Here is a 17,835-nt window from a genome sequence, read left to right as displayed (position 1 = left end):
CGAGACAGTATTAGATCATTCTTGTTCATTTTTTTTCCCTGTTTCTCATTAAAAGCAAAGAGTATAGAAGACCTTATAAGTATGTTCTTTGTTAAAGGCGCCAAACGCACCGCGCATGCGCACATAGATTCAGGTTACGTCGGTGCGTCCCTGTGACGTCATAATGAGCCCACGTAATTTTTAGAACTGGCATATATAAAGCCGCGCAAACCCCGAGTCCATCGTGGCGAGTTCTGGAGTTCCTCTATCGTGATTTTTTTTGTGCTAGAGTGAATGCAACAAAAGGCAAAATGTGGGAAAAACTGCTAAAAGAAAAGCGTGAGAAGTTTGACCAATGGTATGGGAGGTTCAAAAGACACGAGAACTTCCTTCGAAGAGAGTTTATCATAATGCCAGGCTATCAACCTGACTGGAGGGAAGAGTTTAAGGACAAAAATAAGACCCGAGTCACACTGCGTGGGGAAAAGAGCATATTTAAATGGAAGAACTTTAAAGGCTTATTCAGAAAGAAGCAGGAGTGGTGGGACATGTTACCCCCAAAAGTACCTCCACGTGAATATCGAGTCTTGTACTTCAATATGCCGAAGAAGTGGCCTATAAGAAGTCTTCTTCTCGAAGAACCAGATGAGCCCGAAAACTACATGATCCAGAGCCACACCACTGAAATCCATTTAGTGAAGCCTGTGATGATCGACTTGCACGCAGTCGTATGGCAGGCATTTGAAGACAGTGAGGCTGCTGCTGGGCCATCTGAGACTGGTTAAGACCCGAGATCTGCTGCTGATGAAGAATATTACTCATCAGAAGAATAAAGTTCAGTGGATTTAAAATACAAAGTGCATTCGAAAAGTAGTGCATAAGAAAGTGCATATTTATATAGGTGTATACGCCATGTGTCTGTCAATGAGCCCCCTCTCTACATGTGAGTCTGTCCCTTAGAGATCTCATCAGAAATGCAGTGTGTATAGGTAAATTAGATACTTTTTTTTCCATTGAGGTGACAGGAAAAATGTCCCAGATAACCTGGATTAACCCTAGATGAGGTCTTTTTGCCCTTTTTTTAAATGAGTGGAAGCAAAACTGAAAGAGAAGAGGAGCTCTTACTTTTATTCTTCCTCTCTTTCTATTTGTAAATGCACTTTCTATATAGACATTTCCATTCAAAAGGTGTGTGAAAAATATACTGTCTTCATAAATGATTTGTTTGCTTTAGAGTTGTTAACTTAAATATATATGCTCTTGCTTTCCATCATTTTATAATGTATGTTTGATGCCATTTGGACATTATAACATAAATATATATTTTTTATTAAATGGAAGATTATTGTTTTATAATAATTATGACATTTAAAATTATAATTATTTATTTGCAATCATAACAGTGTGTTGTTTCTGTATTTGGTCAATGTACCACTCCACTGTTTCTCTTCTTACACAAACACACACAGATAGCTATTTATCGCCATCTTGTGTAAACATAGAGGGCTTTAATATTCATTTCAACATACATGGTGAACACTAAACATTTCAGCATTCATTTCTTGTTCATTCATCTTGGAGCTATTTCTCTTCGCAGAATGTTTATGTTCTTTACAAGTGAGTATATACTGTGTGGTGTGATGTGTGATGTGTGTGTGTAGGCTAAATAGAGATATTTTATTTTCAGAATTAATGCTCCTGCCGCCTGTCAGTTCATGTGATTAAATAATACAGTTGAATAAAGAAAATAAGAATTATATATATATATATATATATATATATTTATTTTTTTTCCCTTTATGCCCTTTTAAAGTTACTTACCGATAGATTCTTTCCTGCATATTTGCAGCGTTCAATGTGTTCCTGTCCAGCTGGCCAGTGAATCTAAAAACAAAAGAGATAATGCATAATAAAGCAAAATGTTTCAAATTTACTCGCCAGACTGATATACCATATATGCATGTGTGTATATATATATATATATATATATATATATATATGTAAATAAATATACATGATATATATATATATATATACATTTCTTTATTACAGTATATTTTTCATTACGTTTTCTGTATTTAAGTCATACTTGTAATAAACATTTTAGACCTTCCATTTGCGTTTGACCCCACCATGAGATTTACATTTAAATTTTTTTATTTTTTTACCAATTATTAAGAATTTGACAGAGTTTTTGTGTTTTTTTAGCCTCAATTTGCCCTTCCGCAAGTTAAGTCCTAAATTCATAAAGTCATGGCATTAAATGTTCATCAATTAAAACATCAATTTACTTGAGATGCAAATTGAACACATAAAGTCTTGTTTTCTGAGAAATTGAACAAAATTAAGTGAGTTTATGCTTAAAACAAAAACAAACTTCAGTCAATGGGGTTTGGAAACTTGTTTTCCCTATGTATTAAGATGACATTAAAACAAGGACAAATGTCTGCTAATGTCAGCTCACTTCATTTTGATCAACTTCTCATAATAGTAACAATTTTAGGTAATTTTGTATCTCAAGTATTGATTTAAGACAAAATTATTGACGAAGAGCATTACTTTTTTGCAGTGTGATCAGAAGGTACAGTAAAAGTTATTTCCATATTCTATTGGTTGGGAGCAGAACTATTGAAATATGAAATAACATTGAAATAAAAAGCAATGAAGGTCTGTTGGAAATTGTATTTACAAACTTTGAAGTGTAGCTAATACAAGACATTTACATTTAGAGACCATATTGACGAATTGTGTTCCATTCTTTACTTGGTCTTAAAAAGTCTTAAATTTACCTTCAGAAACCCTGAATTTGACAACCTAAAGCATATACATACAAGTATAATGCAAGATTAATATTCCTTTTTGCATTAACGCCATTGGTTCAGGCTTGCGATGCACATGACAACTCGCCGACTTCCGTCCAATGCTTTCCTTTGTTCTTTTTTTTCCTTTTCTTCTCTGCCATGACGATGGCAGCCACAACAGTGATGACCACCGTCATGGTGATGACCAGGACAGTAACCATCTCTGCAACGCAGAACTCCTCTTTCATCGTGTAGTTTCTGTGACTTTCGTCCAAATTCACGCAGGTGAGGTTGTCGTAGTCATCCAGGAACAGCCGCTTGACGTTACAGAGCTTCCGGAAGACTCGCTGCAGATCGCAGTCACAATCCCATGGGTTTCCTTGGAGCATTATGTGAGTGCTGTACGTGTTGAGACTTAGGAAGGTCTTGAACTGAATCGTGGAGAGGTTGTTGTTGGTGAGGTCCAGTAGAGCGAGACTGGTCAATGGCGAAAGCACGCCGACGTCCAAGTAGTGTATCTGGTTGAGATGTAAATTCAAGACTTCGAGGTTTCGTAACATGGAGAAGATGCCATTTTTGAGAACCGTTAAATTGTTCGAGTTGAGTTGTAGCTGGCGTAGGGTACTCATGGACCCAAACGCTCTCATCTTGATGGTCTCTATAGCATTATGGCTGAGGTTGAGTCTTTGGAGGGCGTCAAAGTGGACGAAACAACTGCTGTCCAAGCTGCTCAATCGGTTCTCAGCCAGTGACAGATCTCGAAGGGAACCAAGACCCCGTGAAAATCCTTCACTCAGGAATGAGATTCGGTTTCGGCTCAGGTCCAACCTCAACAGTCCTTCTAGAAGAGAGAACACTCCGTTGGCTAGCATGGCAATCATGTTGTCGTTCAGGAGCAGGACGCGAAGTCTTCGTGTGCTGTGGAAGGCTTGGGGCCGGATGGCACTCAGGTGGTTGAGGGACAGGTCCAGTTGTTCGGTGAAGGGTGGAAGGGCGGCGGGCAGGTGGGTGAAATTGCTGCTGGTGCAGTTGGCGATTTTGAGCTCCAGGTGGCAGGTGCAGTCGTAGGTGAAGTTGTGGCTCTTGGAGATGGACTGGACCTCGAGCACCAAGGGAAGCACGAACAACAGATGCATCCTGGAGGTTCTGCAGGGAAACAACAAACTTAAACCTATAAAACCTATAAGCTATTCAGATATCCCAGTACAGTATGCATGATTATAGATTATTTAGAGCTTTTACTTACATATTAAATATGATGAAAAGACTTGTAATTATTTTACACACTGCTTTATTGCACTGTTTTTTTTTACATTACAGCACTGTTTTTGAGTAAATGATATATAATAGGAATTGTATTTTATTATTTATTATTATAAAATTAATTTCTATGTAATAAAATATAACGATATAAAGTATACAATATAGTTTTTTTTCATAATAATGATATATATATATATATGAGATAATATATAATATATGATACTATCATAATGTATAATATAAATTGTAATATATAAATGAAATATAATACAAATAATAATCATTTATATAATAAATTTAACAGTACGTATAACATTTTTGGCATAACGTTATATACAGTAACTAAAAAGTTCTGTAATTATATAATGAATATATATTCTAATAATAATAATAATAGTAGTAAATACTGTATATTATATAATAATAATAATAATACTAGTACAAAAACTAACAATTATATATATATTAGTTTTTTTTTTATTTCCAGCATTTTCTTATTAAATGAAAAGTTTGAAATAAAGTATTTTAAATAGTTGCAAACACCGTGAGCATGGTTGTGAATTTTTTGAGTATATGACATATATTAGGGTTAGTATTTTATTACAATCATTCATTTCTATATAATTAAATATAACATTTACAGTATATGTGTATACATATATATATATATATATATATACACACACACACACACACACACATTACATATATGATATAAAATGATACTAACATATAATAATAGTAATAATCTATATGATCTAATCTATATTATTATTTTCTGTATTATTAAACTATGTAAACTTATTATTCTTTCAATTTGTACCAACCAAATTACATAAATACTTTTAAGTGAATATGTTACAAAATAAAAACAAATACAAGAATTGTTCCTTATTATAAAATAATCTGAATCTGAATTGTTATTTTGATGCCCTGGGATATAGCATTTATGTCATTGTATAATGCAAAACAATCTATTGTGTCTCTATGCTAAATTTCTCCATTACCTGCTTCTGTTAGATCATTAACTAATTGAATTGTGGATTCAGCATGGGTTTATGGAGCTTTTACATACTCTTTTCCAGTTTAAACTGTGTAAACAAACAGCACAGACAGGACAGCTAAATGTTTAGCTGCACTTGATGTTTGCGTACAGGTGAGCAAACGAATGTTCAAAAGCCTGTTATACAATTACAGGTCAAGTGTGGTTTTGTTCATGCAGGAACTTTACTAAATGAGCTTTGAACTTGTTTATACATGTTTATTTGATCAAAATGTATTTTTGAGTTAAAATTTATAGGATTGTAGAATCAAAAGTTCACTCCTTTCTTCACCATTTTAAGCACCTTCTAACCATCACTAATTCATTTTAAATGGTCATGTGGTGTAACAAATGAATTTTAATAGTGCAAATATTCAAATGATTTAAAGTACAACTAAAACTACTCTCAATAATAATTGCAAAACAATATGCAATTTATAAAGCATACATATAAATAAACATGAATCGTCTTTTAACAATACAGAACGTCTACAAAAAGATCCGCACTTTAGCACATCGGGTTCGTTTTCAATCATGTATCGTATTGTGATACCTGTCGTACCTCACGTCCTCTGTCAGAGCACAGATCTTATCATAAAACCCCCGCCAGCGCTGTGTTCTATGGTTTACTTCAGCTCCGAAAACTTAAGGTCAACTTAGTCAAAAGTAAGTGTAAATGGAGCCTTACCTGAGTTTGGTGTCTGTCATCAGAGCAGCAGCCGTGTGTGATGTGCCTGTATACCACACTCTGTGTGTTTGCACATACAGAGGCAGCTGTTGGCAGAGAAGAGAAAAGAGAAAGAGCAAAGTGATTAATATTTCACGCCTGCAGCGGAGGGCACAGACACAACGAGGAGGTGCAAACCACATCACTTCAAGAGGACAATTATGAATTGTAATACAGGTGACACATATAATACGGACCTAAATTATGTAAATATAAATAAGAAAATAAATACATTTGACAAGCAATATAATGTAAATAAATGAAATTGATTAGCAGACAGACAACTTTTTTTAAGCAGACAAACTTGTTTATTTTTTATAGGGTTCAGTTTTACATGGATCTTCTTTATGCACCAAGAGCTTGTAACACTCCAAAGAGAAAGGAAAAATTGAAATCGCATCATATGACCCCTTTAAAGGTTACACTATGGATAGACTAGACGAAAATATGCACAGATAAGGTTAGTACGCACTTTTAAACCACACTAGCCTCATGTTCTTCTTTTGAAACATTTGATTTTTATCCCAGTTGTGAAGTTTTACTGACATACCAGTGTAAATGATCTCATAGCATGGTGCATTATGGGATATTCTCCTTTGGTCTTTCATACATACATAAAATCAGACTCGTAATCTCGGGATTGGAACAAAATCCCATCCATCTCAGCTATGAGCACAGTTTCTCCTTACACCGGTTTTAATGCCAGTCTATACATCCCGTCCATCTACACGCAGATGACAGATTTAATGAAACAAAAAGCAAAGGTTAAAACCAGCTTATTTCTCTTTATGTTTGGGATATTACTAGAAGGATAAAACTGAAAAACCCCTGTTGAGCTCTCCATCCATCTTCACATCAGAAAAGGGAAGGAGGAGTACAGAAAGTAAGATTAGAGCTAAAGCTCTCCAAAGCCTCACTTTGTCCTGCATTACTTCAGTTCTGCTGAACACAAACGTTGGACATATAGAAATAACGTGGATTAATGTTACATGTATAGATGTTTAAAACATTTACCTTACTATATATACATACCTTATGTTATAGATCCGGTCTTGATCGGATTGACCTAATTCGTCCTCCCCTTTCCTTGTAGGTGAATACTGGCCGGTGAGAGCAGGTGGGCCGCCGCTGTTCACCTGAACCCCTCAGATCATGTAACTGTGCAGGTATCTGCGGAAGGAGGGTTGAGTTTCATCCAGGACCTCTGATATAAACTACAGCTCTGACCTAAAAAGAGTCTTAAATCAAAGGAATTGTTCATCCATTTGCTGGTTTTTGTATCGTTCTAGAGTTGCCTTTCCATGTAAAAAGGTTAAAAATAAATAATACAGAAGTAATAAGAATAGACAGACAGACTGACCGAAAGATGATAGATACATAAATAAATAGATGGACAGACAGACAGACAGACAGATAGACAGATGGATAGATAGATAGATAGATACATACATAAATAAATAAATAGATGGACAGAGAGACAGACAGACAGACAGACAGACAGACAGATAGACAGACATATAGATAGATAGATAGATAGATAGATAGATGTAGGTTACTCACAGCTGAAGATGATATTCTGACATCAGGATGCAGTGCAGTGTGTGAGGTGGTCATTCTTCACTCACGAGTGATTTGTGCTGTTTGCTGGGATTATGACACACTCAAGACACTTCATCTCAGTAAACACAGCGGGAGATGAGAGAGAATGAGTGAGACACAGATGAAACTCTAATCCTCCGCCGGGATTCACTGGATTACAGGATGGTCAATTCATTCGCATCCAATCCTTTCCATCCATCCATCCATCTATCTATCTATCTATCCTGGACTTTCTGAAGCACCACTTTCAGCATTTCATTATGCTGGCTGATGCTGTAACATAAGTTTTGCTCATTTTCAATCGTCATATGAGCGGTTGTATAGATATAGACAGTGCCACCAGGGGTCACGCTGGTATTGATGCACTATGTGCCGTTCACTTCCCGACCAGCAGAGGCCAACAGCGTTTAACATTTAAACTCCACTGCGGTTGGGAGAACAAACGGCGGAGCTCCTGGAACGGCGTGAGTGGGCCACAGTTAACTGCACAAAAACACAGACAACCCATTAGTTTCTGTTTATAAGAAAGCTTTAAAACAGCACCTCTCTCCCCCTCTGTCTCACCGAGTCTCATCCAGCCGTTCTGTAAACATACTCTCCAAAAACAGTGAATGTTAACTTTAATCATCCGATTCTAATGAGTCACAGGATGAATCAGATGTTTGGTAATGAAGTTACATGTAAAAACAGAGGGTTCAATGGAAAGTCAGACCCACTTACAAAAGACTATTGTTGCAGACGATGATACAGCGATGGTGACACAAGTGTATTTATTTGGGTTTATATCTAAAACAACAAAAAATTGAAAATAATGTTTTGGTATGACAACAGATAGTTTAGTTATACTTGTGATCCACAATGGTACAATGTTGCCTGAGAGCAACAGCTGGATTTGAAATGTAATTTTTTTTAATAAATATGAGATATAATAAATATGAGAAATATGAGTGCAATACATTAAAATCTAGATAAATAAAAGTGTTTGGTTAAAGAAATTGATGTTTTCAATAAATATATTTATTTTTTCTGCATGAAAATGTCAAATGTTTAAATGTGTCCATTGTGGTACAGTGTTGCCTTGAGGCAACAAACTTTTAAAAAATAAATAAATAAAAAAATAATGAAAATTTTTATTGATATTGTTATAGTGTCCAATTTTAAGTAGGAAAAAAATCACAAATATTTTTTTCCTCATTGATATCATATTCCGTACTGTAGAGAGATAAAATAAACAATTTAATATTATTATTATAAAAATAAAAATAACACACATTACACATAACATCTATCTATTCTTACATTTTTTCTTAATAATAATAAATAAGAATATATTTTATTTTTCATCTTTTTAAAATGTTTATATTTTTTTTTACAAGTTACAGAAAATTAAAAAAAATTACAGAATAGTAAGGTTTGAAATTCATCTCCACTGCATTGTTTATGCCACTATGTTCAATTATAGATAAAAAGGGGCTCCAATAATGTTTAAATGTGGCTTCTTTATTCTATAGATGCAACCCAGCAGAGACAGCTGCACAGCAGCCGATTACTTACATTTATGCTAGTGGAATAAGTTAACTGGGACAGAGGGGCTATGACAGATAGAGAGGATTGTACAGCCCACGGTGAAAAAAAAGGAAAGATTTGAACTAATGACATTGATGTTTTGGGCAGGAATGCCAAGAGCTCAGCCGTGAGAGAGAGACACTTACTAAACCAGACAGACCAAATGTAACACCCCTCGTGTTTTCCTGCAGGGGAAAAGAGGATCGAGAGTGACAAAGAAAAAGGTTATGAGAGGAGATGAAAGTCACTGTATACAGAAGCATCATGTCCATTCAAACTGAGGGGGTTTAAAGCCATGAGCATGATGTTTTTCTCTTGTTACAGGTAAAAAGGGTGTTTGTCCAAGTGCTTTAGCAGAAGTCACCCATTCACATGTCTACATTTATTCAGTTTTGCTAAGCCCTGAGTCATAATATTAGCATTAGTACATCCCAAAAGTGCCTGGACGATGTACTTCTTCTTGATTGAAAGGTAGCAGCATGCTATTTGGGCTATTATTACCCACAATCCTTTGCGCAACGGAGAAGGAGGCGGGAGAGCTGTTTCGCTGTCGAACGATATGAAACGTGCCCTTTTTAAGTGTACAAACCTGTTTTTATACAGTCTATGGTACAAACCCAAAAATAATGAGGGCGACATATTTAGCTAGATGCTAATGCTAACGCTCAAGCTTTAATATCCACGTCTGAAACATGCCGTAAAGAGCATCATTAAAAGCAGCGAGTGCCGTCCTGAATGAGTGCTAGCGGGGTTTGGCAGCAGTATTACTGCAGAGCATTTGGGAGGTCATGAAATGAACCGAAAAGTGTTTAATCCACCTCGACTTAATCCTGTGAACCTCGCTCTCCCTCCCTTCATCGCTCCATCATTCCATCCCGTCATCTCTCCAGCCTTTTTGGGTTTTCCTGAATGGATCTGGGATTTGATCACATATGAAATAGCAGATGTTCAGATGAACGTAACAGTGAACTGCTCAACCATTAGTGCCAAATTAATAAATGTAATTAATAAAGACCATATATATGTTCTTATAATATAATAATATAATACTATATGAACTATATAGTGATCACATATGAAATAGCAGATGTTCAGATGAACGTAACATTGAACTGCTCAACCATTAGTGCCAAATTAATAAATGTAATTAATAAAGACCATATATATGTTCTTATAATATAATAATATAATACTATATTAACTATATATTTTTTTTTAATTAAAAAAATAAATTTTGAATAAATTAGAATTTTGAATAAAGATAATAAGGAATATATTATTATATACTTATATATATATAGTAACTATTATATAACATAATAACTGTATAAATTATATAATTTTTTAATAATGAAAATTATAAAATTTTTAACAAAAGACTAGGCCTATATAATTTATTTAATAATCTAATAAATATTTAATAATTTACTTTTATTTTTTCTTAAGCCACATGATTTGAGGTATTATTTACAGTTTGTTTGAAGTATGAATGGTGTGGGATGAGATGTTTTATAGAGACTGAAAAGTCCATTCTTGCATCTGCATTATTGTTGGCAGCACAGATTGATCCTTTGATTGATCCAGACACACAGAAAACATTAACAGCGAGGCAGTATTTTTATATTTGTGTCATATTCATATAAAACATTTTTTTTAAAGATAGCAGAAGGATTTTTTTTTTTTTTGGAATGGTGACAATTACTTGGTTTCTTTAGCTATTTCCTAAATGTTTTGAGCATGCTGTTTGTCATCTTTACTGGAAATTCACATGATAATCATTTGAAGGTGCTTCTTAAACTACGCACACTTTCATTCATGTGGAATTTTAGAAAATAAACACTTTTCAGAGTTTATTTATTTAAGTATTAACAAAAGTGATCATATGCGTGCGTCATAGAAAAAAATCCCCCCCCCCCACCACCAATGTTTAATAGCATTTTGCATAATTTTTTGCAAAAGTTGACAACATTACAGCGTGAATGGAAATAATGAGCCATAAAAATATAAGCTAAAATTTTTTGATATGGTGGAAATGACCAATTTCACATGATAAATATTGAAGTAGTTGTTTATTTCATTCTTTGTTTAGATTGAAGTCAAGTAAGTTTTTGTATAGTGCTTTTTTCACTCAAAAGCTGAGGTGGATTATATCAGATCCATGATGGCTACGAACAATCAGTTAAAAAAAAAGGACAAAATCAATAATAAATGAAAAGAAAACAACCTCTGGGAAAAGCGCCCAAAGTTGAATGAACATCAAGTGCGGATCCATGTTTGTATTCTGTATAAACTTGGCCGCAGACTAAAGCACACTGCCTGTTCTTCATAGAGGTGTGCAATCTTATGATAAGAGCAAACTCTATCGTCAAAACAAAGCTGAGATCAGAGGAACCAGAGAAAGATGGAGACATTAATCATAAATAGTTTTGTTGGAATGAAGCTGTTTTACATATATGCTCCGTGCTCGTGGGAACCCAGCTGTTGGATCGATTAAAAAGGGTCCTCTTTGAACTCTTCCACAATTTTCCTGTTTTTCACAGAGACTTTCCCCTTGGGAATCCAGCGCAGATGATTACTAATGTGAATTTGCTGGTTTTGAATAAATATTGTCTGGTTAGTACAGCACAGGGTCTGGGTGTACCACCGTGCCAAAACTAATGGATCTTGACACTAGTATTTGAACAATTAAAATGAAAGCTTCGTGTCCTCAAAAAACAGAATAAAACAGAAGCAGTGATGGAAGAAATAATGATTTTAGGGGGAATATTTAGTGGTGTGCTTTTATTTCTCTTAAAAAATTCCCTTTCCTTGTCAATTTTTTTTAAAATGGAAATCTATTTTTGCCACAGAATAAAAACATTTTAAAAAAGGTGATTGCGACTTTACATATCACAATTCTGACTTTTTTCTTTGAATTCTGACTTTTTTTTCTCTGAATTCTGAGTTGACATCTCACATTGAGTTTTTTTGTTTTCTGCCACAAAATAAAAAAACGGTCATTTTTATCTCACAATTCAGACTTTTTCCCCTCACATTTTATATCTCACAGTTCTGACTTTTCTTCTGAGAATTGTAAGTTAACACCTCAAAATTCAGCATTCTGAAAAGAACAAAAAGGGCAGAATTGTGAGATAAAAATTTGCAGTTAGCTTTTTTATTTATTTATTCTGGGCTTCCATGATTTTTGAATCCTGACAGCATAAAATTAACCAAAAAACAAAACAAAACAAAACATCTTTCGTGTTAAATTGAAGAAAGTCAGGTTTAAAATGACATGATGGTGAGTAAATGATGATAGGATTTTAGTTTTGAGGTATAAATGGTACTTGGTAAGCTCATGATAAGAGGAGAAATGCAAGAAAATAAAATATTTATTAAAATAACCAGTAGGGCAAAAATGAAAGCTGTAACCCTAGATTTAAATCGAAAATTATAATATTATTATTATTATTAATAATAAGGGAAATGCTTTCTTTACAAGATTATAAAACAATAAAAGGAAAAAAAAGTTGTACATTAATATAACTGAATTTCTTTCGGCAATTATAAAGTAAATTGTGGATAAGCATATCAAATATTATCTTGTGCTAGCTAATAAAGTGTATCTTTATCGTACACTTCAGCTCATATCTTTAGCTCATATAAAGACCTCAAAACTACACAACACACACTCAGATGTCCCCGGGACACGGTTGACAAATCAGTGCATTGTCCAGAAGCCCTATCAAAATATTATGAGTGAGCATTTCGCTTTTCTTTCCTTGTTTATGTTTCCTTCAGGCGTTCGACCAATCACGAGTCTTACTCATCTGGCGACTCGCTGAGTCTAGGTCACTCATTATGAAAGCAAACAACAGCAAACAAATAACAAAAAACTGACTTGCTCTGACAAGGATAATGGAACAGATACCACAGTATTAAAATGACCATGCCACATACTTTATAGGTCCATTCGGGTCAGACAGAGGAGCCACAAATGCTCTGTGCTGCTTCTGTTAGTGATAACAGAGATAATTCACATACTATAAAATACAGAAGTCTTAAAGGTACAGTGGCACCTTTATATATAGACATATAGCAACACTGTGCTTTTGTGAACTGAATCTTCTAGAAGATATCGAGTACAACTGGTCTCTGCTAAGAGGCATGGTTGGCCTTCTGGGACACGGGCTGTATTAATATTTGATATACAATTTTTCCACAGTGTCCTGTGAAACGTGGCGGTTCGTGATTGTGACTGGAGTCGTTGTGGCACGAGGACTCGGAGGACTAGCTGGCAGCCGATATTCACTTGACGTACACTACAACACTGTCTCAGGAGAGCTCAGAGGTCAATGTACAGTACACCTGAACTCCCTCAGAGCATGACCTTTGAATCTCAGAATGAAAAAAACAAACAAATCAGAAATACAGCTTAATAGTTAAATCGCTCAGAGACTTCTGTTTAGAAACTCTAAATGATATCTTATACCAGTCCCTTATTTAATTCATAAAAACAGGTAAAGTGGTGGTATACGTCTTTTAACCCCCCCCTTTAAATTAATATTTAAATTTAAACTACAGATGCAAATGTATATTGGTACCTTATTGGATATTGGCATTTATTTAAGATTTTAAATGACGGATTTTGCCACCCATTAATTGCAGAGGATCTATTGGTGAGCAAGTGCTGTAATGCTAATTTCTCCTAATCTGTTCTGATGAAGAAACAAACTCATCTACATCTACATCCGTAGTTAAAAGTCTCATCTGAATGTCGGTAACTCGTGGGCAGAATGTCCTGATTCTTGCCCTTGAGATCTGCCCTGCTTCCACACAAGCACACACACTCACTCACACACACACAAACCCCGCTGCTGTGCCTCCTGCTGAGAGAGTGAAGCCATAATGGACGATACTGGACAAGCCATCAACGACAACGAGAGAGAGAGAGGGAACAGGACGAGCGGACGTGTGAGAGACATGCACATGCTCTGTTTCTGCTCTTCACACACCTTTGATTCCCATATTGATCTTTTACCTTCCTTCGTCCTCAAACACTCCCCCCAATCTCTCTCTTCCTCCGTGTCCTTGGGGCGGCAGTGTTTCTGATGACAGAGTCGGAATCGTGGAGCGCAGCTTGGAGACTCCCATTGATCTGCATCTATTTTCAGCTCCTGTGCTTGTCTGGTTGGCACAGGCGAATATGCTCTCGCACCACCCAAATCCATGTGTGTTTATGTGTGCCAGGCTCCTGCTGTGGAATAAACAGATATGCGACATATACGTAAACTCAGAATTGTGTGATAAAAAGACAATTGCCTTTTTAAAAATTTTATTCTGTGGAAAAAAAAATGGAATTATGATGTGTAAACTCAGAATTCTGATGAAAAAAGTCAAAGTTTGAGATGTAAACTCAGAACTGTGAGATATAAACTTGAAATTGTGTGAAAAAGTCAGAATTGTGAGATAACAAAAAGTCACAATTATCTTAATTTTTTTATTTTAAATTTATTTTATTTTTTCAGTCAAGAAGGAATGACTGATTGAATGTAAAATTATCTACTTTTCATGCTAGGTTAATTTTATGTGAAATATCTAATAATTCAGATAAAAATGAGGAATATGCTTCTCATACTTGCATGTTTTTGCAGAGGTAAGGTTGCATCACTGTCTGCTGCATTCGGTGGTGATTTCATCTTTACATTTACATTTATTCATTTAGCAGACGTTTTTATCCAACGCGACTTACAATTGAGGAATACAACAAGTGATTCATCGTAAAAATAAACACAGGAAGTACTCGTACAGTTTTAGACATTGTTCAGATTAGTACAAGCTAGACAGGGAGGGATTAAGGAAAGAGAAGCAAAGTTTTTTTTTGTTTTTAATATTAGGATGCAGTCAAGTGTTGACGAAAGAGATGAGTTTTCAGCGGTCGCTTGAAAATGGTCAGGGATTCAGCATTCCGGATGGGCGTGGGAAGATTATTCCACCAGCCAGGAACGGTGAAGGAAAATGTTCTGGAAAGTGATTTTGTACCTCTCTGTGATAGTACCACGAGGTGTCGCTCACTTGTAGATCTCAGGCTTCTGGAGGGGATGTAAATTCGTAAGAGTGAGTGGAAGTAGGAGGGTGCTGAGCCTGTGACTGTTCTATACACAAGCATCAATGTCTTGAACTTGATGTGAGCCACAACCCGTAGCCAGTGCAGAGAAATAAAGAGAAGTGTGATGTAAGCCCTTTTGGGTTCATTGAAGATCAGCCGTGCTGCTGCATTCTGAATCATTTGTAGAGGTTTGATTGTGCATGATGGAAGTCCAGCCAGAAGAGCATTGCAGTAGTCCAGCCTAGAAATGACAAGGGCCAGGACAAGAAGTTGTGCAGCATGCTCCGTTAGGAAGGGCCTGATCTTTCTGACGTTGTGCAATGCAAACCTGCACGATTGAGTGGTTTTTGCAATGTGGTCTTTGAAAGTCAGCTGGTCATCAAAGATTATTTCGAGATTTCTGACAGAACTGGATGGGGTAATTATTGATGAACCTAGCTGGATGGTGAAATCATGCTGTAGAGTCAGAGTGGCAGGGAAGACGAGAAGCTCAGTCTTTGCCAGGTTGAGCTGTAGGTGATATTCTTTCATCCATGCCGAGATGTCCGCCAGGCAGCCTGAGATCCGTGCAGCTACCGTTGGATCATCTGGTTGAAATGAAAGATAGAGCCGTGTGTCATCAGCATAGCAATGGTAGGAGAAGCCATGTGCCTGTATGATGGGACCCAGTGATGTAGTGTATATGGAGAAGAGGAAGGGTCCAAGAACTGATCCCTGAGGAAGATCCCTGACATTTTATTCAGAAAATTCTAAAAACCTTTGTTATGCAATTGTTAGTTCTGGTTCTCAAATTTCCTGAGATCTGTGCAGCTACCGTTGGATCATCTGGTTGAAATGAGAGATAGAGCTGTGTGTCATCAGCATAGCCATGGTAGGAGAAACCATGTGCCTGTATGATGGGTCCCAGTGATTTAGTGTATATGGAGAAGAGGAGGGGTCCAAGAACTGATCCCTGAGGAACCCCAGTGACCAGTTGATGTGCTTTGGATACCTCCCCTCCCCAGGCCACCCTGAAAGACCTACCTGTGAGATAGGATTCAAAACAGTGAAGTGGAATCATGTGATGCCCAGTGATGAGAGAGTGGACAGAAGAATCTGATGATTCACAGTATCAAAAGCAGCAGATAGATCCAGCAGAATGAGAACTGATGATTTGGAATCAGCTTTAACAATCCGCAAGGCTTCAGTGACTGACAGTAACGCAGTCTCAGTTGAATGGCCACTTCTGAAACCTTACTGGTTAACGTCCAGTTGGCTATTCTGTGAAAGAATTAATGATATCTGGTTGAAAACAATTAGTTGGAGGGTTTTCGCTATGAATGGAAGGAGAGAGACAGGTCTGTAGCTATCTACAAGTGAAGTGTTTAATGTAGGTGTTTTTAAGCAGTAGGGTTACCCCAGCCTGCTTGAATGCAGTGGGAAAAATGGCTGTGAGAATAGATGTGTTGATGATATGTGTGAGAGCTGGTAAGAGTGTAGGAGAGACTGCTTGGAGAAAGTGTGATGGGATTGTGTCTAGAGGGCATGTTGTAGGATGGCTGGAGAGGAGAAGTTTAGATACTTCTGCCTCAGTGAGGGGATAGAAGGAGGAGAAAAGAGTTTTAGTAGCGGATGTGGTTGGTTTAAGTTCCTGTATGCATGGAGCTGAGAACTAACTGCTAATGGTTTTAGTTTTGTCTGTGAAGAATGTAGCAAAATCATCAGCTGTTAAAGTTGGTGGAGGGGGACAGAGGAGAGAATTGAATGTTTTGAAGAGATTGCATGTGTCTGAAGCGCTGTTGATCTTGCTGTGGAAATATGAAGATTTGGCAGTATGGACTTCAACAGAGAAAGATGAAAGCAAAGACTGATCCATAATCAGGTCTGACGGATCTTTTGATTTGCGCCATTTCCCCCCTGAATTCTGACTTCATTCATTCATACATCCATCCATTTTAAAGTCATTTAGTCATTTAATTTAACCTTTAATTGCCCAAATTTGTTACTTCTAATTATATTTATTTATTCATTTATTTCTTAATTTTTAAATTATTTTTATTTTAGTCATTTAATCTTTAATTTAATTCCCCTTGTATTTGTAACTTCTAATTAAATTACATTTATTTATTCGTTGATAATTATTAAATTATTTCAAAGTCATTTAATTTAATCGTAGAGATCTTGACAGGTAAAACAATTTAAATCATACAACATACAAGACGTCAAAGCTTCAACAAGTAAAGGTAGTTATTTGGTTACCTTGTAAATCTTGTAATAAATAATTCTGTTTGATATATATTTTATTATAGCTGATGTTTCCTAGCGGGCTTAATTATTTTAAATTTTGGAAAACAATATAGAGGTGAATTATTGTAGTGACTGATTGTTTTGCTGTTATCAACAACACAACTGCAGTTGGGTCCATGTGTTGTTATGAATGTTATTATGTGTTGTTGTGAACGTTATTATTGAAAAAATTTGTCGAGTTGTCAATTCATAATTACAGAAATTCCAACACAACATGAATGTTGCTTTAGTTTAATGTGAATAGAATCATGGGTAAGAATGTTGCCATGATACCATCATGGTGCACTTTTGTTTTTATGATGTTAGAAATACAATAACTTTTCAAAAACTGATTTGAAGGGTACAAAAGATGCTAGGCCAGAATCAAACATCGGCACACAATGGTGCTCAGTCACCTACTTTCAGAGGCCTGTGTTCGATTATGTGCTGGCTGCTCCTTTCATCAGCAGACTCTTACAGTAAACCGAAAAAATCAATTGAGCTG

The 17,835-nt window shown here is 35.9% G+C and overlaps 1 protein-coding gene across 1 annotated transcript; it reads right to left on the bottom strand.

Moving 5' to 3' along the window:
* Window positions 1-2,783: 2,783 nt before the first annotated feature.
* On the bottom strand, window positions 2,784-7,969 carry LOC107739353 (SLIT and NTRK-like protein 6). Its single transcript, XM_016551448.1, has 4 exons — window positions 7,373-7,969; window positions 6,845-6,982; window positions 5,774-5,859; window positions 2,784-3,926 (listed from the first exon to the last, which is right to left on the bottom strand). Exons 3-4 carry the CDS (start codon window positions 5,791-5,793, stop codon window positions 2,858-2,860), a joined length of 1,089 nt encoding a protein of 362 aa, XP_016406934.1. The 5' UTR covers window positions 5,794-5,859; window positions 6,845-6,982; window positions 7,373-7,969; the 3' UTR covers window positions 2,784-2,857.
* Between the last annotated feature and the right edge of the window lie 9,866 nt (window positions 7,970-17,835).

The sequence above is a fragment of the Sinocyclocheilus rhinocerous genome, unplaced genomic scaffold (assembly GCF_001515625.1).
Source record: "Sinocyclocheilus rhinocerous isolate Xijiao unplaced genomic scaffold, SAMN03320098_v1.1 scaffold945, whole genome shotgun sequence".
Lineage (NCBI taxonomy): Eukaryota > Metazoa > Chordata > Actinopteri > Cypriniformes > Cyprinidae > Sinocyclocheilus > Sinocyclocheilus rhinocerous.
This window is presented reverse-complemented; position numbering and strand designations above follow the sequence as displayed.

What these genes read in the sequence shown, in the direction of transcription:
- LOC107739353 (XM_016551448.1), bottom strand. Translation starts at nt 5,793, where the DNA reads ATGACAGACACCAAACTCAG. An exon ending in ATGACAGACACCAAACTCAG is followed by an intron (nt 3,927 to 5,773) that starts GTAAGGCTCCAT and finishes GTTTCCCTGCAG; the next exon opens with AACCTCCAGGATGCATCTGT.